At 35.9% G+C, this 27,379-nt stretch overlaps 2 protein-coding genes across 5 annotated transcripts; one reads left to right on the forward strand and one right to left on the reverse strand.

The window, feature by feature from the left end:
• Window positions 1–12,728: 12,728 nt before the first annotated feature.
• On the reverse strand, window positions 12,729–17,956 carry THAP5 (THAP domain containing 5). 2 transcript variants are annotated; one of them, XM_069462063.1, is made up of 3 exons: window positions 17,840–17,956; window positions 14,418–14,610; window positions 12,729–13,959 (listed from the first exon to the last, which is right to left on the reverse strand). In XM_069462063.1, exons 1-3 carry the CDS (start codon window positions 17,917–17,919, stop codon window positions 13,045–13,047), a joined length of 1,188 nt encoding a protein of 395 aa, XP_069318164.1. In that variant the 5' UTR covers window positions 17,920–17,956; the 3' UTR covers window positions 12,729–13,044. The 2 variants fall into 2 exon arrangements, with proteins under 2 accessions (XP_069318164.1, XP_069318165.1); XM_069462064.1 differs by having other exon boundaries at window positions 17,502–17,897.
• Window positions 17,957–18,212: 256 nt separating this feature from the next.
• Window positions 18,213–23,250, forward strand: DNAJB9 (DnaJ heat shock protein family (Hsp40) member B9). Of its 3 annotated transcripts, none has more exons than XM_069461557.1 (3): window positions 18,213–18,449; window positions 20,091–20,317; window positions 21,266–23,250. In XM_069461557.1, exons 2-3 carry the CDS (start codon window positions 20,101–20,103, stop codon window positions 21,715–21,717), a joined length of 669 nt encoding a protein of 222 aa, XP_069317658.1. In that variant the 5' UTR covers window positions 18,213–18,449; window positions 20,091–20,100; the 3' UTR covers window positions 21,718–23,250. The 3 variants fall into 3 exon arrangements, with proteins under 3 accessions (XP_069317658.1, XP_069317659.1, XP_069317660.1); XM_069461558.1 differs by having other exon boundaries at window positions 18,213–18,443; XM_069461559.1 differs by having other exon boundaries at window positions 18,213–18,309.
• Window positions 23,251–27,379: the final 4,129 nt, after the last annotated feature.

The following is a 27,379-nucleotide window of genomic DNA, read 5'->3' on the forward strand; positions in this document are numbered from 1 at the left end:
TTCTGGGTGTTTGGAATTTACATTGAAACAGTGGATTTAATGTGTTTGCTTGCTTAGCCTGTCATTGGTCTCAATATTTTTAATGAAATATTCTCATTTAAAATATACTTTTCCATATTTAAGTGTCTCTTTCTCTCTCTCTCAATTCTTTCTGTCAATCTTCCCCTCTATCTCACTCTTGTATAACTATTTAGAGATGTCATTCTCCTTTTTTCCAAACTTTACTCGTTTTTGCGTTTTTGTTCATTACATTTTCACCTTTATTTTAACATATTTTTCTAACAAATTATAATCTCAAAACTACAATTAAAGGTAATTTCACATTGATTAACTTCTGTCTTGATTCCTTCCTAAGGACATAAAGAGATAAATAAAGAGCTCTTTGTTTTCACCAGTGAGATCTTTATAATCATGTGGTAGAAAGTTACTTCTAGGAAAACTTAACTTTCAGTAATTAATCTTCTGTAGGATGCATGGATTTTGTTAACTTCAGTCTTAGGAAGTGATATTTCTGATCTTTTTCCTTAGAACTGAAAGTTCATCTTAATTAGGGAACTCTAACTTTCTACTTATTAAATGCACACTTAATTGTAATCAAAGAATGAAAGAAAGAACTAGAAATTTAACAACATGCATGTTGTATTTCCCAACATTATGGAACTTAAAAGTTTTCCTAAACTTCCTTTTGAAGGTGAGAATGACATTAGTAGTATATTCATAGCATTCAAGAAAGACCAGAATAATTATTTTAAGATCTGATGATTATATTTACTTCATTTTGAATTTCACTCTGTTGCATAATTTTTTTTACTAATATTCAAATATAACTATGACTTAGTAACTTCTTAAATCTCACTGATTCTCTATTGTCTGTTAATGATATTTAGAACCATATTATCATTTAGACTCAGCAGTGATCCTAAAAATCACCTAGTTTAAATCTCTTATTTAACAAATGACTTAAATATTTTAATGAGATCTGATGAGATTAAATGACTTCTGCATTTGCACATACCTAGTTAATTCAACCAAGATAATATAAAATATATTATATTATATAAAATATTTATATAATATATAAACATATTATTTATTTATATATAAAACATATATTTTAATTTTTTAATTAATTGTTCTCGTTTTTCTACTGAATTTTATGTTTCTAGAATATAGATGCTATTATGAATTTTTTTGTACTAAAATTGAGCCGTTTTATGTTAAATTGTTTTAATATTTTGCAGTTTAAGAAACAAGAATCAGTATTAGCAGAGAAAAGTGACAAAGTATTGTTGAATTTCTTACTAAGTCTTTGGAGTTTTAACAAAGTTAATTAAAAATACGTATTATAAAATGTGAAAAATAACACAAGAATTAAGTCAACTTAATACCAGTGGCACCAAGCAATGGAAGCAGTATTTTTAAAATACAGAATAAAAGTGATGTGGTAGCCCTTGAGTTACTGTTTGTCAAACGAAAAGAATCACCTGCAGCCTTCTAAAAGTATGGATTCCCAGACCCTGCTCCTGGAAATTCTAATTCATAATGTCTAGGGTGGTGCTCTGGAATCACATTTCACAACACCATGTGAGCAAACAAGGGGTTCATAACTTTTTCGGTTTATGAACTCCTCTGGCAATCTGTTAAAGCCAGTGAATCCTTTCTTGGAATATTTCAATTTAGGCTGAGTGTCCACTGTTAGGGGTTCAGGTAGATTGGGGCATGCATGGTGAAGGATAATTCTTTTTTTTTTTTTTTTTTTATATTACCTTCTCCTTTCTTCTTTTTCTTTCTTTCTTTTTTTTTTTTTTTCTTTTTTTTTTTTCAGCACATTTTGGGGGTACAAAAGTTCAGGCTATATATATGGCCCATGCCTCCCCAACCCCCCCGAGTCTGAGCTTCAATTGTGTCCATTCCCTAGACAGTGCACATCGCACTCATCATGTAGGTATGCACCCATCCCTTCCACCCAGCCCCCACCTCTGTCCGATACCCAATTGGTGCTATTCCCAAATGTGCACTCAGGGAGACCAGTTTGCTGGTGAGTACATGTGGTGCTTATTTTTGAAGGATAATTCTTGAGTCACTTTCTTCAGCGCATGTTTCGGGGCTGAGGAGGCCGTGAGTGAGAACTCACTTTATGGCCAGAGCATGTCTGGTGAACTGGCGAAACGGGTAGACTGAGAGAATTCCGTTTGCAATTCCTGGGAGACAGTACAACCCAAGTGAAGAAGGATCCCAAGCACTCTAAATTGGGTGTGTAACAAAGCCTAAAGAAGACTGGGGTGGGGGGTAGCCCTCTATGTAAAGACTGATAATTGAACAGAAGTTTGTCTCCAACTTATGTCTTGAGAGAAGACTGTCACTAAAGCGTGTGAGAACTCTGTCCCATTAAATTTTATAACTGCTTAGGAGCACAAGCATCATTACTGCATTGACATACAAGGCAGAGGCCCATTCTCTGTGAAGATCCACCGACCATGCTTGGCCAATAACCACACACAAACCATGGGAGTGCATGTCTGACACCAATTTGGGAATTTCAAAATGCATAACAGAGTTGGGGAAGAAGTTTACAGGGCTATAGAGATCCTTCATAAGCAGATGGAGTCATTGGTTTTAGTTTGTTTTGTTCACTGATGCATATTTAGGGCTTGTAATTGTGCCTTTCATTTACAGAATATTTGTTAAATAAATAATGAAAAAATGAATGTAAAAAGGACTGACTTTATAGCAACAGGTTGGTTAAGCTTGGAGAAATGTAGGTTACAACAGACCTTGTTTGGCAATACTAAGTCACTGCTTCTAGAACCCAGATCCAGGAAAATGTCAAAACTGTAAAAAATGTTTAAAAAGAATGTTAACAGAAAACACATCTGCTTGCACCATACCTGCCTGATCTAGTATTAATGTAGCATATCCCAACAACGGCAGCAACACAGCTGAACAGAATTACTATGTAGTCAGAGGGGGCAGAACATTGTTATGGATGCCACTGCTATAATATCAAACAATAATGATCCAAGCAGGAGGGTTCTCTCAGTGTGGTGGACACAGCTAGCTGCTGTGGGAGAGAGAAAATAAAAATGTAAAAATCTCTAATAAACCCTTGACTTGTAATATTTTTCACTTCATTTTGAATTGTTTGAAAGACCTCTCTTTAAAGAAAGCTGTAAAACAAGGCCAGGCTATAGCTTCTGGCAATAGAGATGATATAGATAGACTATATATAGATCTAGATATAGGTACATATAAATAGATAGATGATATAGCTATAGGTATAAAGATTGTCTGAGGTTCAAATAAATTTAGTGGTTTAATATTTATATTTATTAGTGTGTTAAAAAGAATATTATATAGTGATTCCAGATGGTATATTTTAACAGTGATTGTTTCCTGAGCAAATCTCAGAAAAAAGCCACAAATATTAAAAATTCTAAAATTCGCTTCGTTGTAGTAGTAGCTTCTAACTTCTGCCATACTGAAAATATTGCCATACTCTAAATGTAAAACTTTACAAAAGAAAAAAAGGAAAAGGGCTAACATATTCTTTATTTTAACACTAGATGGCAGCCCAGAGTGGCAAATTGTATCTGCTTTTCAGAGCTACCACTTGTTTTCACCTTAATTTATCCATAAGGAAAGAAAGTTATAATAGTAGCTTTTCCCCCCTTAACTAAAAGGAACATTTCATAATAACTCTTTTTTTTCTTGACAGGTTGGCTGGGAAGATCATTATTAAAATATATCTCTTTAGCTACATGAGTATAGATAATTCTGAAAGCAAATATTTTCTGGCATATCTACTTAGTTTACATTTATATACTTTAGTAACTTTATTTCAATAATGGTTTGCTGCAACTAATTTTTGAACCTGAATTAAGTAGATTCTTATGAGGTAATTTTTAGAGTATACAGTTGTTTTTGTAGAGCACTAGGATTTAGGTGATCTATTCCTTTTGTTTGTTTTAATGCTTTCCCATGAGCACAACATTTGAAAGCCTTTAATACAGAGGTCCAGGAAACTTTCCAAATTTTGAAATTCTGAAAAGACTGAGTGTATCAGAAATTAGTCAGTTACCTTACTTAGGTCTTCCCTTGCCTTGAATTAGCTCTCAAAAAGTTTTATTCTTCTGAACTTTGGATAGTGTCATGAAATATTTCTCTATTGTATGATTTATGATGGTCAAAACCTATATTGGGAAAAAAAAAAAAAAAAAGAAACAACCTAGAGGAAAGAAAGCAAGTTAAGATCTTCCATCCACTCAGCCTAGAAGGGTGAATACCTGGCATCCAATAGAAGCCAAGGAGAGAGAAGTGTTCATGAGAATCATGAATTAGAATTACTAATGTGAGAAAATTGGAGGTGGTTGTTTTTTTATTTTGAAATAATTTCAAGCTTATAGAAAAAAATTCTCATAGAATATAAATACCTTCTGTTTCCTCAACCATTTGAGGATAAGCTGACCTGATGCCTTTCTAATATTATAGTGTGAATTTCTTACAAATAAGGACATTTTACTACATAACCATAATACAACCTTCAAAATCAGAAAATTAATGTTGATTCATAACTACCATCTAATCCTCAGATCTCATTTAACTGTCATTTGTCTTTAGTTTCTTTCACTCTAGAATAGCTTATCAGTCTTTCCTTGTCTTCCAGAAATTTGATGCAAAGTAAGTTTTTTGTAGTCTGTCCCTCTGTTTAGTTTTTGTTTCATGATTAGATTAAGATTACTTATTGTTGGCAGTAATACCACAGAAGTGATGCTGTTTTCTCATCATACCCAAAAAATGTCTATGCACACAAAATTTTGCATTAAATTTTAGGGGATTCGATGATCCTTGGAGGTCTCCCATAGTCTACCATTTCTGGAGGGAATGCTACTTCACCTTTACTAGGTACTGGTTATAACCTGCCAGGAGAGATTTAAAATAGCAGTATTTACACTATAACTCAATAATTTAAGAGCTGCCTGAAAAATGGGACAATGATACACTCATGAAGCTGCAAATTGGTTAATTTATATGCTGACTGTCTCAATGTGGAGCCAGAATTAGACCCAGCAAAACAGTTCCTGAAATATGGTTTAGTAGGTGATGCTGTTCACCTGAAAAATATTTATGGAGCTGTTTTGTACTAGGAATTGTCCTAGGCAATGAAGCTAAAAAATTCATAAAAACTAACATGCTAAGACTTCATCCAACATAAGATATTTTGCTCATTTATGTTAAATTATTTAAGATAAAAATTTAAGTAGCTAGTTTAAAAGACATCTGTAAGAACATTGAAATTACCTTTCATATATTTAAGAATTTGTCAGTTCGTTTCTACAGTGAAATATTCATCATGTTACCGTTACCTGAATGTATGAAATCAAGTCCTTTTGAAATATATACAATGCTGGAAAAAAAAGTAATGCTGTATCACAATGCTTGAAGAGGGAAAAAAAACACAGATATACACAGTCGTGGATGGACAAGCTAACACTATTTAATAAAAGTAATAACACAGATACATGTGATAGAGTCACCATCACTGCCAAAGGCTCTGGGATCCAGAGTTGCCTGGAGGCCTTTGGTATAAGGGTCCAGGGAGGTAGAGGGAGTCAAAAACAGAATGGGAGTCTGAAAAGGAATAGAAGATGACTTCTTTCTAGCAGGAAAATACAAGAAAATGTTTTTTTCCTATTATCTAGAAGGCATAGGATTTATGGAGAGAGAGAATTAGTGAATAAATTCTCAAATGAGGCAGAACAAAGGGTTACCATATTTAATTAGACATTGCATAACTGTATATATGCTACAGAGACACTATTAAAAACCTGAACCTTGGAACCTTAGAACAGAACTACTGATGTGTTGGTAACAAACTAGTGATGGATTGTTCTTTGTCCTTAAGGTTTCTCTGAAATAGATTGTAAATGAAGTGAGATTACTATTTTAGAGCTTCTTTTATTAAAATATTAAATATGTATAGTTTCCTATTAATATCCTCAGGTTTTTATTTCAAAATTGGGGAAGAGAATAGCTTTAAAACTATTTAGTTTCAGTTCATATTAGCTTTAAACCCACTCTCATTCTTGTAAGATTATATGTTATCCTTTCCAGTACTGCCTGGTTCTTCACTTTCTCTGGAAATAGGGAAGTGGTTTAGTGGGCTGTTACAAGCTCAAAGAAAGGCATGAAACTAGAACTTGCTTGCAAAGGGAAGAATGGTACACAAAATGTCATTCTCAGGTAGTTCACATTTTACTGCTGCATAAAACTAAAGAAGTCAGTTACCTGCCTGAGCACCTACAGCCTCTTTTTCAAAGGGAAACTGCTCCTTCTCAAAGCTTTACTAAGTTATATGGGCTCTGTTCTGTACCATGTGACTCTTCCCTACCCTATTCACCAGATGCAATTGCAGCTTATGAGACTTGACTCAAAGGACACCAATTCATAGGTTTAATGGAGTCCCACTGGCTTAAAAATGCAAGCTGGGTCGACTGGATTCCTTTCTTGGGAATTTGGAATTGAAAAACTGAATGACTGTATTAAGGTTATCAAATATGAAATGTCCGATTTCCTTACGTATTAAGTTTGATAGTTGATATCTCTGACATTTCACTTTGACACTTATTTTATTTTTATTGTGACGGTACATCCTCAGTCTTTCAAATGCACATTTTGGCTTGTGATTATCTTTCACATGTTTTTGTAAAGCAATTTTTGTGAAACCATGGATAAGTAAAAAATTTGTGTTATTTTCAAGTATGAGTTCTGTCATGGAACCAATGCAGTGCAGACAGCTCAAAATATTAATGAAGTATTTGGGAAGGATATGACTAAAGAACACATATGGTTTGAGAAGTTCCATTCTGGTGATTTTAACCTTGAAAATGAGCCATGTGGGTGACCTGAGACCAAGGTGGATAATGATGAACTGAAAGCTCTAGTGGAAGCAAGCTTGAATTACAGCAAGGTTTGACATTACTAATCCAATAATATTGGACCATTTGAAACAAATCATCAAGGTAAATTAGCTGGATAGATGGATTCCACACAAATTAAATGAATGTCAGAAGAGACATCCTCTTGAAGCTTGCCTTTCTTTGCTGTCACAACATAAAGGTAAACCATCTCTATTAATACTGTATTATTACGTGTGATGAAAAACAGATTCTTTTTGACAATTACAAGCGTGTAGCACAATGGTTGGATAAAGATGAAGTGCCGAAACACAGTCTAAAATGAAATATTCATCAGAAAAAGCTAATGGTGTCTGTTTGGTCATCCAGCGCTTGTATTATCCACTACAGCTTCATGAAACCTGCTCAATCCATTACAGCAGATGTGTACTGCAACCAACTGGATAAAATAATGAGGATGCATGTGATGCAGCAGCTGAGATTGGTCAATAGAGACAGGCCAATTCTCTTGCAAGACAATGCTAGACCACATGTTGCACAAACAATGCTGCTGAAACTACAGGGGCTGGACTTGGAAACTCTGCCATCCACCCTATTCACCAGACCTTGCACTAACTGACTACCACTTCTTTTAAATTTTGGACCACTTCTTGCAAGCAAAACTATTCAATTCTCAACAAGCTGTGGAAAACAACTCTTGTGATTTCATTGCCACTCGCTCTCCAGGCTCCTTTGCTGCTGGCATAAACAAGCTACTGTTAAGATGGCAAAACTGTGTGAATAGTTTAGGTGCATACTTGTACTGCTTGTTTGACATCATAATAAACTACAGTTCTGATTCAAAATCAGGCATTTCATATTTAATGACCTAATAATAGTGAGACTCAAAGCTGAAGGTTTATGATGTAGAGAAAACCTACGGTTCTGTTTGTAAACTGAGATTATAGGGTTTGGCCAGGGGAAAGAATGGAACAGATGTCATTCAGGGGGCAGTTGCTATGAGGAAGCCTCCGTGGGGCACAACTGGCTGCAACTCTTCACTTTGGATTCCTGTGAGACACTTGTTCGAGCCTTTCAATTCTGCCCTTCCCTATACCCTTTCTTGAGCTGGATTGATTTCTGTTCCTTGGAACCAAAAGAGCCCTAACCCAAATCCTCTCCAACACTAACAGAGTTGCTTCAGTCATGTGCCATGGCAATAATGAGAATGAATTCATCTGCTGGTGGAAACAATCTACATAAGGGGAGAACATTCCATAGTATTACCTTTTTTATTGCCAAAAATGTGGAGTTGGTGATGGGCAGATTCAAACACTGACTTGGTTCTTGACATCCTGTATCTGATGAGGGTCCTTCAGTAATGAAGATCTCTTGTTTACTGAGATGGGGGTGAGGAATCCAGAATTTCAGTTCACAGGAAGGATTTCCTGTTATACTCCTGGAGGTTGAGGGACTGTAGAAGAATCCTCACCTGATTTCTCCTTCACAGCCTTGAGCTCTGGCTACTGTCTAGGAAAGCAGTTGTCAGAGTGAAGTGTAAATTCCCTATAACTATACATCCATCTATCCATGTACCTATCTATCCAGTCATCCACTCTTTCTCCTCCCTCTCTCCCTTCATGCCGTCTTTCCCCCTTTCATCCTTCTCATCTACCCTTACTTTCTTCCATACAGATTTTGAGGAATATTCACTGTAATTTTTAGGTTTACAAATTTCTAAAGACTTTCTTACTCCATAGCCTAGGAAATCTTTCAATTTTAGAATACATGGTTTTAGGAGCAAATCTGTGGCTTATTTTATCTCAGGTGACAAGAATTGAATTTCAACAGCCAATTGCCTTACATGGATCATGATTATGGTTTCCACAGAAGTAAACTTCGAAATGGCTACACTTTTTTTCATTCTGATTAGGGCAGCAATAAATCTTGTATTCTGCATACATTAGGCCTTAATGAATGAATCTAGAAATCTAAAAATAATTTCTGGTTTTTAGTCATTACAAAGAGAAATCAAATAATGTTAATAGTTGACATTTCTATAGCCTTTTAGTTTGCAGAACACTTTTACATATATGATACGAAATATTACCTCTGAATAAAGCATTAATTGTGTTTCAGTGAGAAAGCTATATGTTCAGCAAATTAAGCAACAGGCGAATGTACAAAGTACTCTTTCAACGTGTTGGGGAAAGAAACTTGAGGGGAATAAAAGCTGAATCTCAAACAGATTAAGTACTTGTATTACTTTAATATTGCTGCCCTTAGCAATTACTACAAGCTTAGTAGCTTAAAAAAACACAAGCTTATTATCTTATTGTTCTGTAGGTTAGAAGTTGGGTTAGGGTCTTACTAGCCTAAAATCAAGGTATTGGAAAACTGTGTTCCTTTCTAGAGGCTCTAGGGGAGAATGTTTCCTGCTTATTCAGAATGTTGGCAAAGTTCAGCTCCTTGTGGTTGTAAGACTGAGGTCATCATTTTTTATTAGCTATAAACTGAGACCTGTTTCCAGCTTCTAGAGAATGCTATGCTCTTAGGCTTGTGGTCTCCTTCCTTCATCTTCAAAGTTAGCAAAGTGGGTTGAGTCCTCATGTGGCATCTCTCTGACTCCATCTGGAAAAGATTCTCCATTTTTAAGGACTAATGTGATTAGCTGGGGCACACCCACATCATCTAGGATAATTTTCCCATCTCAAGGTTTGTAACCTTAATTACATCTGCAGAGTACCTTTTGCCATATAAGGTAACATTCATAGGTTCTGTAGATCTGGTTGTGGAAATCCTTGGTAAGGGACCATTATTCTGTCACAGTGACTAACTTCAAATATGTTTACTGATTTTGAATCATCGACTTTTTCACTGTAATCTCCCTCTACCCACCTCTTTCTCTCAAATGGTCTTAAAACAGAAAACTACAATCATAACAAACTATTAGAATGAAGTGTAAGCACAGATGACCTTAACTTCATAAAAAGGCTAACACATCATTCTGTTATTTTAACTAAAACATGTAGTTTTTTTGTTTTTAGCTTTGGAACATTTTATAGAATAAAGTACCTACCACTTAGTTTAGATATTAACATTTTAACCTTACTCAACTCCCTTTTCTTTTTTAATAAATGAAACATAAAATCTCTCCACCATAACTCCTTCTTGCCTCCCCAGAGGTAATCATTATCATGAAGTCAGTGTGCTTTTAAACTATACAGGAATATATATACACACATATATATAAGCAACATAACATTATTTTTGCATTTTAGGATTTTAAGTAGTATCCTATCAAACCTTTGGCAACTTACCTTTTTGCATATTATTTTGGTATTCATTTTGATACATGCAGAGCATTATAACTATAGTATATTTCACTGTTTTCGATTATAGGGATGTTTTAGTCAGCACAGGCGGCCATTACAAAATGCCACAGACTGGGTAGCTTAAACAACAGAAACTTATTTTCTCACAGTTCTGGAGGCCAGAAGTCTGAGATCAGGGTGCCAGCATGGTCGGGTGCTGGGGGGGAGCTCTCTTCCTGGCTTGCAGATGGCCACCTTCTTGCTGTGTCCTCACATGGTGGAGAGAGCATCTCTCTGGTATTTCTTATAAAGACAATCTTTTCATAGCAGGGACCCACCCTAATGACCTCACTGAACTTTAGCTACATTTCCTTAAAGGCTCCCATCTCCAAATAGTCATATTGGGGGTCCGGGTTTCAATGTATAAATTTGGGGGAAACACAATTCAGTTCATAGCAAGGGGTTGGGTTGGAGAGGAAGGGAGGACTGTGAGGAAGAATTTGAGTGAAATTATGAACTTACTAGAGAAATACAGTAACATTGTTAGGCCTATCTGAGGTTTGTGGTCATGAATTTATAATCAAGTCTGTCCAACTGTGTGATTTCTCCAGCTTGTTTTTCTGATGTAGGAATAGAAAAGGCAAAAATATGAGAGTTCAGGAATGGAGTTTAGGGAAGTGAGGACAATAAAGGAAAGAGCAATGTTGTTGAAAGTTTTACAGAATGATTATGATGGTAAGGATTAAGGTGAATAGAGAAAGTTGTTTTTCAGATTTTGGAATTTTTGCATCACACTTAATGGCTGAGCACCCTAAGTTCAAAAATCCAAAATCTGAAATGTTCCCAGGACCATTTCCCTTGTGCATCATGCAGGTACTCAAAATTTTGGATTTTGGGTTTTTGGATAAAAGACACTCAACTTGTATACTTACAATTTATTAAGTTTAAAGAAATATAGCTAATTTAAATTATTCCTGAGGAATCTATAAACAAAAATTATCATGTACACTGTTAAAACTGGAAACACATCATTACTTTCCTGTGGCTCAGGGCTAATCTGTATTATTTATTTTAAATTAAGTGTTAGCAAAATGCAACATGGGGATACTTAAAAATGACATTGTATTGACTCTACCAATTATCTGCACATAATTTATGCAAAAATTTTAAGTATTTTTCTCTATGGTCATCTAATAAAGACACTTCTAATTTTTCATAATAAGCCAACACACTTTCATATACTATCAATTAATTTTATTAGACTGAAGAAACTATGTGAAATATGGCCAAAAATAATCATCATGCATTTACAAAACAATTGGTATAGTATGAAATACTTGCTATTCAGAGTCAACTAATATTTATTGAGCACCTCCTATTTTCCAGGGCCAGAAAGATGTTTGTTACCTTACAGAATTCTAAAAATCATCCTTTTAGATAGAAAATAGTATTTTCCATTTCACAGATGATAAAACTAAGAATCAGACCGACAAGACCTCGCTCACCACCACAGGCAGTAATGTATTTAAAGATACTGCCAATTTTAAGAAAATATATCTATTTTTCAAATTTGTATTAACACAATGTCTTCACGTTTACATTTTTCTTAAATTCCTGTAGACATAATCAGTATTTTTATTTGTATCACCATCACTTCTCTTTCCTAAGAGAAAACCTTTATCTCTCTAGGGTCACCACCATTTATAATTTCTTGCTTATAAATTTTAATAAAATATATATGTGTACATATGGTTTTGACACTTATTTTGATGCATGTAGATTTTAACTATTGTATGATATTTCATTGTTTTGGATTATAGGGACGTTTTAGTCAGCACAGGCTGCCATTATAAAATAACATGGACTGGGTAGCTTAAACAACAGAAACTTATTTTCTCACAGTTCTGGAATAATACAGTATTCCTCTATTATTCTGAAATTTAAAAATGACACAAGCACACACTTCAAAAGCTACACCTGTTAAGAAATAAACTATGATTTCTAAAATATACTTACATATATTTAAAATTAACCTCACTAAAATTTTTGGTTTACAAATATAACTGTATAAATACAGGATGTTAAGAAGCTGAAATGACCATGTATTATGATAGTTAGCCACATATAAGGTACTGAAATACATACTTTTTCAAGTTTGAAGTACCCCTCCTAAGAACTGGGCTAATGGGTGACTCTTTATTTTAGTTTAACTAGAACAAAAAGTGTATTTTACTTTATATTACAGATATATAACCATAGCCAAAAAATCAAACACCACAGAATCCAATAAATATTGAGGATAACTCAATTAATATTATCAAATTCTAGCCAACTTCCAGTATTATGTATGTATATATTATCTTATAGCAAACTGGTTCTAATAAAATATCTTAATAGAAAATCGAACTATAAAGAAACAGACTATTACAGATCTAGTAAATTCTCTTATTTTACAGATTAGGGACTGAGGCTCAATCTTGATAAGTAACTTGCTCAGGTCATATACACCAGTGGGAAAACCAGGACTGATTCCTGAACTTGACTTCTATTCCAGGCTCTTTTGACCGTATCTTTGTTCTCTCATGTTATGACTATCATTTTTTTGCCATACTTTAATTTGGAAAATTATCAAGTAATAAAACTTTTTCTCTTCAGTCCAACAATTGTCTGGTTTTTCTAAAAAATGAGCATTACAAGAACAGGATGCAGTTCATAACATTAAACAACTCTCATAGGTTCATTAAGATGCAATCTTTATACAGGAAAAAGTTCACTTTACATATAATTTGGTTTGGCTGGGAAAAGCTTAACAGTCACAGCTTTAAAACTTCTTTACCCTATATCATAGTGACTTCATATGTTGTAAAATGATTTTCTATAATCTTGACATTTTCTTCAGATAGCCAGTTTTCCTGCTTTAGCTGCCTTACAAGAGCTTCCAAAGACTTCAATCTTCCTAGAGTTTGCTGCTCTTGTAGCTCAAGAAGAGTTATCTTTGAATGTAGCTTAGAGACTTTCTGCCAAAGATGTTCCTTATTTACATCTTGTCTGCAGTAAGAATGTTCAATTTGTAAAACTTCTGTCCCATAGTCTACATCCTTATATAAAGAGTCTTCAATGTCTGTGTCCTCCATTTCCATGGTTTCTTTTTGGGCAGATATAAAAGAATTAACTGCAGGTTTAGAATTTTCTGCAGGTACAAAAATGGCAATAATAGATTCTTTATTTGTGTTTAATTCTTCAACTGTTTGATTAATTGTGCTGAATAAGAATGGCTTTTCTTGTGCTGACTTAATTTCCACGGAATTATTGGTTAAGCTTGGATTAGCAAGATGATTGGTAGTTATTTCAAGCACTTCCTGGGTTTCCAAAGACTGATGAACACCTTCTGAATTTGAAGTTGTCAAAGTAATAGTTGTAGAATTTAGATTCTCAAAAGATGTGTGAAAACCACCTATACCTATATCTTGGTTAACTGATGTTTTCAAGGTAGATTCTGGTTTTCCCGTATCTTGTTTAACTAGATTAAGAGTTAACATGTTATTTTGTATAATTCCTGTTTTTGGAGCTTGTGGCTTCAACAAAGCAGATGAATCAAGTAATTCTGCATGTTCAGGGGGCATATCTGTGTTAACTACATTTTTATTTGCCTCATTTAATGCAAATGATTCTTCTGACTTGACTTTTAGGCATACTTCTTTCTCATTTTCCAATTTTTTCTTCTGGGGTTTTTTTTTGGAAGGATCTTTTCCCTAGAAAATAATATTTTCAAATTCTGAAAAAGATAGCCTTTACAGGCATTCTCTTATTAGTTAGTGCTGACTACAACTTGGAGCAGTATACTGGCCAAGAAAATTTATTCAATTTAAAAAATGTTCTAAGTATATAATAAATATACCTTAGAGTGTTTTTAAAAAAGCATTAAACCCATTTGATATATGACAAACATTTCAGGTCATTCAAAAGACCAGTAAAAAATTTATTAACTTATGTTAATAACTTAATAATAATGTATCTATCTTTTGCTTCTCTTGAGCTGTGCTTCATGACCATTTAAATTTTTTAAAAAGTTATCACACCTTTAGTAAAAGCACAAATTAGTGTTCCTTTTTCTCATATATGTTTTCCCAAGTTACCTTTCCCTTTCACTCTCTTCACCTGATCACCTGCCACCCTGCTCAGCATTACCCATCTCCCCTACCCCCAATACCTGATTGTCTTCAGGCAAAGAAAATATTGTTGGAATTGCAGTTTGTTTTAAATACCGAATACCCCATCTGATGTCAAGAGAGTCAGGAGTAAAATGGTCACTACACAGGAACTGGTATTTACTGGGAACCCATGAATCTCGTTTCATATTCTTTAACCACTTTTCAAGTCTTTCTTTGTCATGCAGAGGAAATCTGAAATTAAAAAAAGACAGAAAATTTTGCTATATTTTCATAGTTTTGCCATATTTCTGGCCTACGTATCTAGGTAATCTATCCATTAAGTGCTATAAGAGCAACACATCCATCCCTACCAAATAAGAGCATCTTCGTAACAACTACTATCATCTCTGCAGTAAAAGAACTAAGAAATAAGATATGTAGTCAAAGCTTTTGTCTGGGAAGAGCTGAACATATTCACAGTGCTTTTAAGTAAAATATATGTGTTCTTATAAAGGATAAAAATCTATTCCTATTTTCTATGAATTATGTTCCATTTTTACTTCGTTGTATAGTTTGCCTAGAACAAGGAAAGAACTTTTTGTAATTACAAATTCCTATCCAAGGTATTTCACACTAATACAAGTCAAATGGTTTATTATCTATAATTCAAGGTATTGAGCTTTAGGCCATTACTTATATTAATATTTTTAAAATAAGGAGATGTTATTTCAAACAAATGATTTAGCTGAAAAAAATGAACATTCTTATAAAACTAATATTCTCTTTACTGGCATCAGCCTCATTCTACTCATATGTAATTTAGTTTAATATTACTAGATTTCTATAACCAATGGACTGAGAACTCCAAAATTCAAGTTCTAAAAGAGAAACTCTGATATAAGGAAAGAATTAAACATGTTAAAAAGGATGGACTCACATATTTTATATGAAACAAATAAAATATAAAAGATAAAGGCAAGACAGTTCTCTATACATTTTGTTCCTGTACTGACAAGAACCTGGATTTAGAGTTGGTACTAACGTATTGCAGTATGTTTTATAGGCAAAATTGGACTAATGGCAGAATTTGATAGAAAATTTTTGCTACTAAATAGGTTTGGGTTAATGTGTATTAAACACTAGTTGACAGTGGTTTATATTTCATTTGATAATTTTCCAAGAATGCAGTCCAAGACATATACTACATTAACAATTTCCCGTTTTTAAAAAATAGTAAAAAACGTAAGGTTTCTATATAAAATGTAGCTGTTGTATATTCCTTCCCCCTAACCACTTAGCATGATTTTTCTAAGTTTTGGTAAGTTTATAAGATGCTGTGGTGAGAGTTTGGGTACTTTGTCAGAAGAAATTTTTAATCCTGACATTCTTACATGGAAAAATCAGATGAACTATCTTTGGAAGTTCTCACCATAGAAACAGTATTAATACATGTTTTGAAAATATTTTAACCTTATACATATCAATAACTTAGGTTTTAAGTATGACAGGCATAACCAGAAAAGGCACTAAAGGCAAAAATAACTTTTTTTTTTTAGAGGACCAGAATTCTGCTAGCCATAGGTAAGAGCGGACCTTTTGTTACATCTAAAATGAGAATATGCCTTTTATAATGTTTATATAAATTCATGTATAAGTATATTTGCCAATTATTTCCATTACACCTATATGCTAAGTTATCAAATCATTAGTAAAATGTACTTTGCGAATATCCTTGGTAACTGGATTTCCTCCATTCTTGAACACGTAAATCTCTAAGAAATCTAGACTATATTTCCTGAATAACTTATTATCTTTATATTGGTTTAAAGTGTTTGACTGATAATTTTGTTTCACTGTCTTATTCTCAACAAAGCATAAGCTAATCACAGTATAAACTGGACATTATATGCATACATCAACTGAGTTTCCAAATGCATAAAAATTTATACTATCACTTGCTGTAGTGTTAATATGGGTAAATTCAACTCTTCAAGTTTGGTGCTATTGGGGAATTTTTAAAACTAAATCAATTTTTATTTTGTGAATTATACATGGAATTTTAAAAATCCATAAAAATAAAAAATTCCACTTTCACTAACTTCCCATTTTGAAAAAACATATAACTCACTTAGCATTATTTTTTTCCTTCTTAAAAACATTAACTGTGAGGTCCACAAAAATTTCAAAAATTTTTAGTCTGGGGTTATGCCCCCTCCAATATCAAAGGCCAAATAAATCTGGGAAACATGGGGCTGTATCAAGTTCAACATGATCTTTTGCTAGAAACCTCAGAGCCAGAGACATTAATATAGTAACATTTCCCTATCAACTAAAGGTAGATTAGATTTTTTCCTCCCAAAATCTCTTTGCATCTTGAGGAAGGGCTTCAGAGGTGACAATCCTGGAAAGAATGCCAGGTGGTGTGAATTACTTGGTGTTACCAGGTTTTTTCCATTACTTAAGATACTCATTAGTTTATCATTAGTGAATGAGAGCTTCAGGTCTAAAGTAAAATGAGCTTCACCAAATAACTGGAGAAAATCTGAAGAAAGGAAGAGACAATCAGGTTAGATCTAAATGAATTGTTTTTAAATACAAAAAAGTGGAATGTTTTAAATATGCTGATTGTCATAGGCCTTTTATATATATTAAGCATGTACTACCTCCAAGTGCCATTTTACCTCTTCGCACGTTAAGTGTGAATTAAGTACTACTACTATCTCCATTTTATAGACGAGAAATCTGAGGCACCAAGAGCTTAAATAATTGCAGGGCATTCAGCTATAAAGCAGTGCAACCAGAATTTGAATCTACTAAGAGCCTGGATTCTTAATTATTATACAACACTGCTTCCCTTTTCTTCTGAATAAAAATCAGTACTTCAATGGCTTCATGGAAATATTTTGTGGCTCTAGTAATTCAAAATAACACTTACCTACTCCATTCTCTGTACCAAGGAAGACTATATACAGCCCTGAGCAGACGACAGTTTATAATTCTGGCTCTGACACAAAACTTTCAAGTTCGGTTACCTAATCTTTCTGGGCCTCAGTTTCCTTAGGAGAAAGGTGGGATTATATTATACTTATGCGACCTAACTCATAGGAGTGTAAATCAACTTCCACTTCACAGGTTTCATGTACCTTAAATGGTGGTTAATGTTTCAGTGAAATGAGGTCAGGAGAGGCGGGGAAAAGGCTCTGCAAAGCAGAGCACCGCGCAAACTTAACTGTTTTAACTTCTTTTTAACACCCAACAGGCCCCTATGCCTCGCCACCAGCCCGGCGACCTCGCTCACGAACAGCATTGCTAGGTAAACTGAACTCAAGCCTTCGTGCCCTTCTCCTGTGCAGTGACCAACCACGTCTGGAGGGCTGAGCACTAATTTTTAGAGCAGACAGGAAGGAGATACACAAACCCAAAGGCCACAGGACAGCGGCCCAAAGGCGAGGCTTGCGCTTCTGCTCCTGGGGCAACTTACGGGTAAAAACTCGGCTTCTGGTCTTTATTGTTTCGTCCCCGGCGGTTCTTACAGCAAATCGCTGCGCAATAACGGGGCATTGCTCGGGTGAGGCCCCAGGAGACCGGGGCCAGCAAGGGGCACAGGACAGCCCTCCTCGCTGAGGCGGAGCCCCAGGTCCAGGTCGCCTGATCCACCGCGCCTGCGCCGGAATCATCCCGGGGAAAAGTCGCTCAACCCTCGACCCACTTCCGCCTCTACGGGCTTCAGCCCCGCCTTTTCCAGGGTTGGGGCCAGAAGTGACGCACAGGCTGAGCGGCAACAACAGTTTTCCACGTGCGCGTAGGGCGCAAGGGTCATGTGGGGAGGTGAGAGCCAATGAGGAAGCGTTTCGTGTAGGTCTTCTCCTGAGGTGGTGGCTCCTGAGGAGGCCGCCCGCCAGAAGGGAGCGGGCTGAGGGACTCGTTGGTGGTTTCAGGAGCGCGAGGCTGGTGTGTAAGCGGCAGTGGGGCGCGCGCCAGCTGCGGGAGGCCGGGGTGAGGGGCCGAGCCCGAGCAGCCGAACCGAGCCGACCGTCAGCATCGCCGGCGCCTCCGCTCTGTGGAGAAGCCCGAGCAGCCTGAGGGTGCGGGTGAGGGATGAAGCCGGGGTCGTGGGGAGGGGAGTTTGGGGCGTCCCGGGAGCCCAGGCCTGTCTTTGTTGGCCTGCTCGGCCTGGGTGTCCGCCACACTGGCTTCGAGCTGCATGTTCTTGAAGGGAATGGAAGGAAGGAGATAGCCGAGCCAAAGCGATGGTGCGTTTTGTGCTCTGGGTAGTGCCGCTGGCTTTCTCGGGCATCGGACAGCTCCTCCGAGGACTGGACCCCGGGCCGCGAGGAGCCCCGGCGGCGGGGCCTGGAAGGGCAAGGGCGTGTGCCTGTCGCCTTTGGGTTAAGGTTGGACGGTCCAACCCGGCCAGTCGCCGGCGCTGGGGAGGGAGGCCCAGCCTGCTGACAGGCGGGTTTGTCTTGGGAATGAGAAGTCAGTAAAATGCCAAAGTTAGTTTGCTAAGAAAGGGTCAGATGTTCTACTCGAAACCGTGGAGTAACGCTCATCAAAGCGGGAAGGTGCCTCTGTCAGTTTTAGATTCGCCCTTTGGCTAGGGAGCAGCCTGCAGTCCAGGCAGCGTCCACAGAAAACGCTCCGTTGGTCGTCTTTAAACCGGGAGGTTGTACTTGATCTTTGGTACCCGTGACTATGAGTAACTCTCTGGAAAGAAGTAATCCACCTGCTAATTACTCTCAGAAAAGGCCACAGGAGGGGAAGGCAGGCAGTTTCCACAAACCGCAGTGTCTTTCGTCAGACTTGTTATTAAGGACTCTTGTGGTACAGTCTTCAAGAAACAGGATCACTTCATTTTGACTCTTGAGTCATTAAACATACGTTGTCAAGAATTTTAAGTGAAAACTTCTTTAATGGTTTAAAAGTAAGAGAAATATTTTAACAACTGAGAAGTTTGAAAGTAAGAATCTAAGTTAGCTAGAGTACAAACTATCAAAGTTCACTTTTCTGGTGGCCTTAGCAGAAATCTTAAATTCTATTAATTATGAGTTTTAAACAAAACGTATTTATCCATGGTTCTTTGTTAAACATGTGAGATCTTATATTTTTAAAAAAAATACGTTCTACTGTATTGTCAGTATTGTGATATTAAGTTCTCTATTTGCAGTCCTTGGCTCACCTTGCTGAAATGACAGCTGAACTCGTGCTTTTTTAGGGAGAGAAGATTACTGCTAATTAGACATACTGAACTATTTACCTTGTTAATACCCTCCTTTTTTTTTTCTGGGAAGTTAGATACCTTATTAACTCCTCAGAATATGAATTCTTTAAAGGGAGATTGGGATCCTTTAAAATATTATTTGAATCCTCCACCCCTTTTTTAACAATGCTTGCTTATGATTAGTCTTCAATATTATAAAAATCAGTTACTGAAAAGTTTGTCTTCTCTGTGTATGGCCAGGGTATTAGTAGAAAGGCAAAGCCAAAAAATATTTTTCTCAATTTGGTTGAATTCTATTAATATTTGCTCTCAACAAGGTTAAGCCAATTTGGGAGTTATAAAACCCGTATAAATGAAATAATTCGTGAACAGGTACAAGATAAACTGTATGCGTAACATTTTGATCCTTCATTAGGTTTACCTTATATCCCAAAGATTCATTGGGTTTCTTTTAAAAGAAAAAAGTCTTAGATTAGCTCCGTGAATAAAATTTTTTTCTTTTCTTTTTTAGGATATTAGAAATGGCTACTCCTCAGTCAGTTTTCATCTTTGCAATCTGCATCTTAATGATAACAGAATTAATTCTGGCCTCAAAAAGCTATTATGATATCTTAGGTGTACCAAAATCAGCATCAGAGCGCCAAATCAAGAAGGCCTTTCACAAGTTGGCCATGAAGTACCACCCTGACAAAAATAAGAGCCCTGATGCTGAAGCAAAATTCAGAGAGATTGCAGAAGGTAAATAAATGACTATCTTTGAGGTCTCATGGGTATTAACTAATAAGGAGAATGATAGCTAAGAAGTGTGTATTTGAAGGTTTTGTGAAGATGGGTGGGAGAGTGGGATTTACGTATAAATAGATTCTCTGAGATTATTTTCTCCTGACATAATTGATTCTGAAATGAATGTATGAAGGACAGTACATAATTTTATTGGTATACAGATCAAAAAATGCTAAAAATCTATTATTTCAGTCTATTATTTATGAAATCACTGTTGCTTCTGTGACGAAAGGAATTTTAGCTACCTCTAATTCTTAACTAATTTATGAAACACAGTATTTTACTATATAGATTATAAAAAATTAAAATAAGACTCTAAAGTGCCTTATTTTCTTCTTCATTTGATGTATGTTTCAAAGCCATATTTGCCTTTAAAGAAAAAATTGAAGCAAGTTCTGACTTTAGACTAGTTCAAAAACAGATTGCACCTCCTGAGCATTCAATAATTATTGGTGGGTAGAGGTAACTGAGTAGGGAATTAGAATTAAACATTTACTTTGACTACTAAGGAAGTAGAAAAAAAGTCTTAATTCTTATTAATTAGTATATTTGACTATTTACTTCTTTAATACAAGTAATGGTTTCACACAAATAATGTGAAGATTAAAGAACTCCGTAATTATTGCCCACATGTTTATTTTACTAATGGTAGCATTCATTTAATAAATATTTATTGGGTATTTACTAGAGGTGGCATTGTGCTAACTGCTGACAATACAGCAGTGAATCAAACAAAAAGTCTATGCCTTGTTTTATAACTTCATTTTAACTTAATGGTTATGTTTGTAATGTTTTGGTTTACTGTGATTTGAAATTCTTCCCTAAAATAATAGTTGAATTCACTTATTTGAAGAGTTTTGAATATTTTTCCTTCAGTTACTAAAGTATTTTTGTCTCTTTCAGCATATGAAACACTTTCAGATGCTAATAGGCGAAAAGAGTATGATACACTTGGACATAGTGCTTTTGCTAATGGTAAAGGACAAAGAGGTAGTGGAAGTCCTTTTGAGCAATCATTTAACTTCAATTTTGATGACTTATTTAAAGACTTTGGCTTTTTTGGTGAAAACCAAAACACTCGGTCCAAGAAGCATTTTGAAAATCATTTCCAGACACGCCAGGATGGTTCCAGTAGACAAAGGCATCATTTCCAGGAGTTTTCTTTTGGAGGTGGACTGTTTGATGACATGTTTGAAGATATGGAGAAAATGTTTTCTTTTAGTGGTTTTGACACCACCAATCAGCACACAGTACAGACTGAAAATAGATTCCATGGATCTAGCAAGCACTGCAGGACTGTCACTCAACGAAGAGGAAATATGGTTACTACATACACTGACTGTTCAGGACAGTAGTTTGTTTTTTCTCTGTTCTCATTAAACCCAACTAGTTCACTCTTCCTCAGTATCTTTGATGCAAAACAATTTTCTGTGAACTATTTTGACAAGTGCATGATTTCACTTTAAACAACTTGACATAGCTATTAAATATATTTAAGTTGTTTTTGACACATTCAGCAACATTCAACTAGTAGGCAAAATGCTAAATTATTAATTTCTCTGATTAGGAAAGGTTCTTTAAAAAAAGATATAATTCTGCCTAGTCCTTTTTCTCTATCTGCCCTTGAGCTCACTAATGTGGTCAGTTCTATTACCAAGAAAAGATTGCGTTTGCCTGATATATATTTAAAGATTAAACTTTAAAAAGTTATTGTAGACTTAAATTGTGTGAACTTGAATGATTTTTGCAGTGAAACCTTTACTAATGTAAAATTGCATGCTCTGTAGCAGCTGTGAGTTGGGTTGCTAAATGTACATGAAACTGTGTAATTGAGTTATTTAGCAAAGGAGAACAGTATCTTGGTTAATTGCCACTGAAAGCTTTAGAAAGGGATGGTTTGATATTTAACACAGAACCATACTTTTCTACAGTAAAATTGGGGTAAAAAAAGATTTTATCGCTTACAGTCTTTTGGGCTGGAAAAAAGTTGAAAACTTATGAAATATTGCCAAGAGATTGTTACGTGTTTGGTCCCTGCCTAAAAATAATTTTGTAGTGTTGAAATCATAGCTACTTATACATCTTTCACATTTCTTTCTTAGTTGTTGGCACTCTAGGTTTTACTATGGTTTTTGTGTGTGTGTAGTTCCTCTTTGTACTCATCTTTATCTAGAGATTGACTAATACCTCATTCTGTTTGTAAAACCAGCCAGTAATTTCTGTGCAACCCTTATTATGTGCAATATTTTTAAATCCTAAGAAATGTGTGCTTTTCTTTTCAAATAGACTTAATTTTCTTTAGTTCTGCACTTTTCCACATTATACTCCGTATGAGTATTAATCCTATGGATACATATTAAAACTAGTAAATGTCTCATACAACACTGTATGTGAGTGAGAGGAATATAAATATTTACAACCTGATGTTCTTTGTCGTCATTTTATTATTAAAAGTTTATTAAGCAGCTCTGGAGGCATGGAGGATACATAAGCTAATGGGGCTATGCTGATCAAAGGCCATGTTCCTGGAATTACTTTTGACTAACCTGAAAACCCTGACAGGATCTTGTTTGAGTGCCATTTGGTAATTTCTATTGCCTTCATATCATCCTCCTCCTCTCACAAATTTTGGTAGCTTGAAGATTTTGTTAATTATGATTTTATTGTATTCGCTTGCTAGGAGTAAGTTGTTCATGCCACCAGTTCTTTTCCTTTTTAGGCCAGGTTGGGAAAAAGCAGAAACTTTGCATAAAGCTGTATTTGTTATTCATCTTTAATTTGAAAACTGTTAAGAAAATGAATTTATTGTATTTATGTACCCTACTTATTTCCCAGAAGTTATACCTACTAGTTAGTTTTGTTTGATAATGAAATAGCCATATCTTGAATTTTGGGCTGAGGGTTATCTATAGCATATTAAACAACAAATGAGGCCAAAGAAAAAAGTCTCATTTTCAAATGAAGATTAATTTGATGCATTTTGTTGTTGTTGTTAGCATGTGTCTCCTTTTTTCCCAGGGCCTGGTAATCTTGTTTTCCCCGTTCTGAACATTTATTTTGATTTTCTCTTTTTTAACCTTCATTTGCCTGTTGGGCATAATTTTTGCAAGGAAAAATGGACTGTGAATCATTCAAACTTAAGATACAAACTAAATACCGATATAGGTAATCTATAGGGGTGTGAGGAGTTTGATATAAGCAATTGGGAATTAGACTAGTAATATAAAAGTTTCCCCAATAACTTAAATTTTTTTCTGCTTTATGGTTTGTACAGATTGAATGTACAAAGAAAATGGGAGACTTCTGTAATTAAATGACCAATAAAATAGGTTAATCTTTGTCTCCTACACAAATGACCACCTATGAAGTCTATCAAAGTTTTTTTTTTCCCCTTCTGGCTAAACTAGTAATTTTCATATTATGACTTTTAATCATTTTCTTGAACTAAGTTCTCTAACTCTTGAATATTCCTGGGTTGACTGTCTAGAATTGGATGCAATTGGCGTATAGTAGGCATGTGATGAGATTAGTTCCATGACAATTCAGATCACCCAAGGTCAATTAAGAATTTGTACATTCCTGGAGTAGTTATTTAAATTTTTTGAAGTAGATTTTTGTTGAACACACTAGAGGAAAATGAGGTCATTGCCAAATGGAATAAAGAGGAGATTGGTACCAGCAGTAGGTCTCTAAAGTTTTTATATTTTTTATTTTAATGCTAGCACCTTCAGTTCCAGATGACAGGTTGAATATAGTTAGTCATGATTATTTTTCTCCCCCTTGATCCCAGTGAAATGACAAAATATAATAATGAAGGTATAAAAGTGTTGGAAAACAGCAGCCAGAAGTTTTGAGACAGTTTCAGGAATGTATAAAGCAGAAGGGTTTGGATTAGAAGAGAAATCAGAAAAACCACTGTGTTCTGGAGAAGCTTTAAGTATCAGAAGTGGGTGAGGGTGGTGAGGAACAGGCCAGAATTCAATCATGTGAATTAACTGAAGGACTGCATTGGAAACCCCTGCTCTTCGTCTTCCCTCCAGGTAAACAAACAGTTGTCAGAAGTATAATAGCTTTTTCCTCAGGCTAGGGACTAAGAACAACTCTTGAAAGAAAGGGATTATTTTGAGAGAGGCTTCCCAGTGAGAGTTTTAGGGTGTGATATGAAGGCAGAGTAGAGACCAAGTGAATTTTCACTTGGGGGTGAAGAGAGTGCTGGTGAAAAATGACTGCACTCCATTCTCAGAGTAAAGCCTCTTTACTTAAGCACAGTGGAGAACAATATCTTCTGCATGCTGGCCGCATACTCAACCTGCAGGCACTTGCTGGTTAAGAAGCTCTGACAACCTACCCAGAACCAAAGCTCCTATTCAAAAAGCATATCTAATGCAGACATAGAATTGCTGAGGAAACTTCTTTTTCAGCTATCTGTGCAATTTGATGTAGTCTTTACAAACACGTACAGATGTCCCAGGAATATCAGACATTTAAGGAAAACTAACAGCAGGGAAAAGAAGCTCCAACAGCCAACAGCCAACACTGACAGAAAGAAATGTAATTCAGGGATTGAAAGATAATTTAAAATTCTAGTATTATCAGATTTATGATAGAATATTGCATCAATAAATCAGGCATAGGTTCTTCTCTTAACCCACTTGCTTGGGGATTTCCTTCCATGTAATGATAGTACCAGAATAGATGAAGTAATATGAATTTACATGTAGTTTACATTTACAACAGCTATGACCAGTCAATGGGAGATACCAGATGTACAGTACATATGTTCCCTACCATGCAGGCCTTTTTTTTTTTTTTTTGAGACAGAGTCTCACTCTGTTGCCTGGGCTAGAGTGAGTGCCGTGGCGTCAGTCTAGCTCACAGCAACCTCAAACTCCTGGGCTTAAGCTATCCTACTGCCTCAGCCTCCCGAGTAGCTGGGACTACAGGCATGCGCCACCATGCCCGGCTAATTTTTTGTATATATATATTTTAGTTGTCCATATAATTTCTTTCTATTTTTAGTAGAGACGGGGTCTCACTTTTGCTCAGGCTGGTCTTGAACTCCTGACCTCGAGCAATCCACCCGCCTCGGCCTCCCAGAGTGCTAGGATTACAGGCGTGAGCCACCGCGCCCGGCCCATGCAGGCCTTTTTTGCCCTCAAAATTCATATTCTTCCTCTTATCTCAATTTTGCTACTCAACTCCCTCCCCAGCTTCTCTCCAGACCTTGCCCTAAGGTGGAGCTACCTAGATAATTTATTGTGCAGGTGTATTTGTGGTAATTCATTATAATGCACCATAAGGGGTGAGCAGGGTGGTGGGGGTGATTACCTTCTTGTAGAAGGAAATAAGCACAAATTACATGAATAAATTACTATATAAGTTGATTAAAGTATGGGAAAAAATGCACAGGGGAGGAGAATTGGGAGGGCAGCCAGGTTAAGGATGTGTTGCAATTTTCAACAGGCTTGTCAGTGTAAGCCTCACAGTTTGTGTGAAGACTTGAAGGGAGTTATTTGGATGGAAGGTAGAAGCATTTGTGAGAAGTTCTGGGAAGAACAAAGAAGCCATTATGGCTGGAGGCCAGTAAGCAAACCAGAATAGTGAGAGGTGAGTTCATAAAGGTAAGAGGGGTTTGGAGCAGCCCTACAGATCGTGTAGGGCCTTACCAATCTTTGTAAAGGATTTGGCTTTGGAATGTGACGTGATGGCTGACTTTGTGTAGTTAACTGACATGATCTTTTAAACATTTACGAAGGATCACTCTAGGTGCTGTGTTGATGATAATAGACTATAAAGGGGCAATGGTGGAATAGGGAGACCACTTTGGAAGCTATTTCAATATTCTAGGATGAGAAATTGTTGCAGCCTGTGCACCATGCCAGGGTAGTAGTGGAAGAGGTGGGAAGTGGTTGGATGCCAGATGTATTCTGCAAGTAAAGCGGCCAGGATTTGTTAGTGGATTAAATGTAGACATGAAAGAGGAGAAAAGTATGATTCTATGCTTCATGTTCTAAGTAACTCGAAAGAGAGATTTGCTTTTAACTAAGATGGAGAAGGCTGCAGTAAGAAGACATTTAAGAGGGAAAATCAGAAGTTTGGACCTACTGGATTTGAAATGATGAGTTAGATGGGTGGAGGTGTGTCTGGAGTTCGGGGGAGAGAACTGAGCTGGAAATGTACATTTTGGAATTGTCAAAATATGGGTGATATTTAAAACTTTGAGGCTAGATAAAATCACCAGGGGAATGTATATAGATATAAAAAGAAGCAAAGAACTGAGTCCCTGGGTACTCTAAAATTAAAAAATACAAGGCGAAAATGAGGAACCTACAAAGGTAACTGAAAGAAGCAGCCAGTGAGTTTGGAGTTTTGTGTCTTGGAAGAAAGTAAAACAAGTATATCAAGAAGCAGAAAGTGATTAACCTTATAAAATGCTGCCACTAAGTCTAGCAAGATGATGACTGAGAAGAGACCATTGTTTTTTTTAGCAACACAGATGTCAAAAATGACCTTGAAAAGACCAATTTCTATCGAGTAGTAAGTGTATGCCTGATTGGAGCAGGTTTAACAGAGAATGGTAGCAAAATTAAGTGCTCTTAAAGAAATTATTTGAATAAGAATTTATAGTGAAAACATTTCCGGATAGAATTTTTAACATGGACGTTTTAATAGAATTTAAGTTATGGTTCCATCTGTGTAGCAACAGCTTATTCTATAGAATGATGTTCTACAGGAATAAGCATGCTATGAAAAAAATTATGTTCAAATAAATTTCTGAAAGCTGGATTAGGATTTAAACCTTGTTAAATATGTTTCTTTATAGTTGGGTGCCATGGTCTGAATGTTTATGTCCCCCCACCAATTCCTATGTTGGAATTTGCACTCCCAAGGTGATGGTATTGGGAGGTGAGGCCTTTGGGTTGTGACTAGGTCATGGGGCACAGCTCTCATTAATGGGATTAGTACCCTTATATAAGAGGCCCGGGAGAGACCATTCTCTGTTCCCCTAACCATGTC

Source organism: Eulemur rufifrons, chromosome 29, assembly GCF_041146395.1.
Source record: "Eulemur rufifrons isolate Redbay chromosome 29, OSU_ERuf_1, whole genome shotgun sequence".
In the NCBI taxonomy this organism is placed as follows: domain Eukaryota; kingdom Metazoa; phylum Chordata; class Mammalia; order Primates; family Lemuridae; genus Eulemur; species Eulemur rufifrons.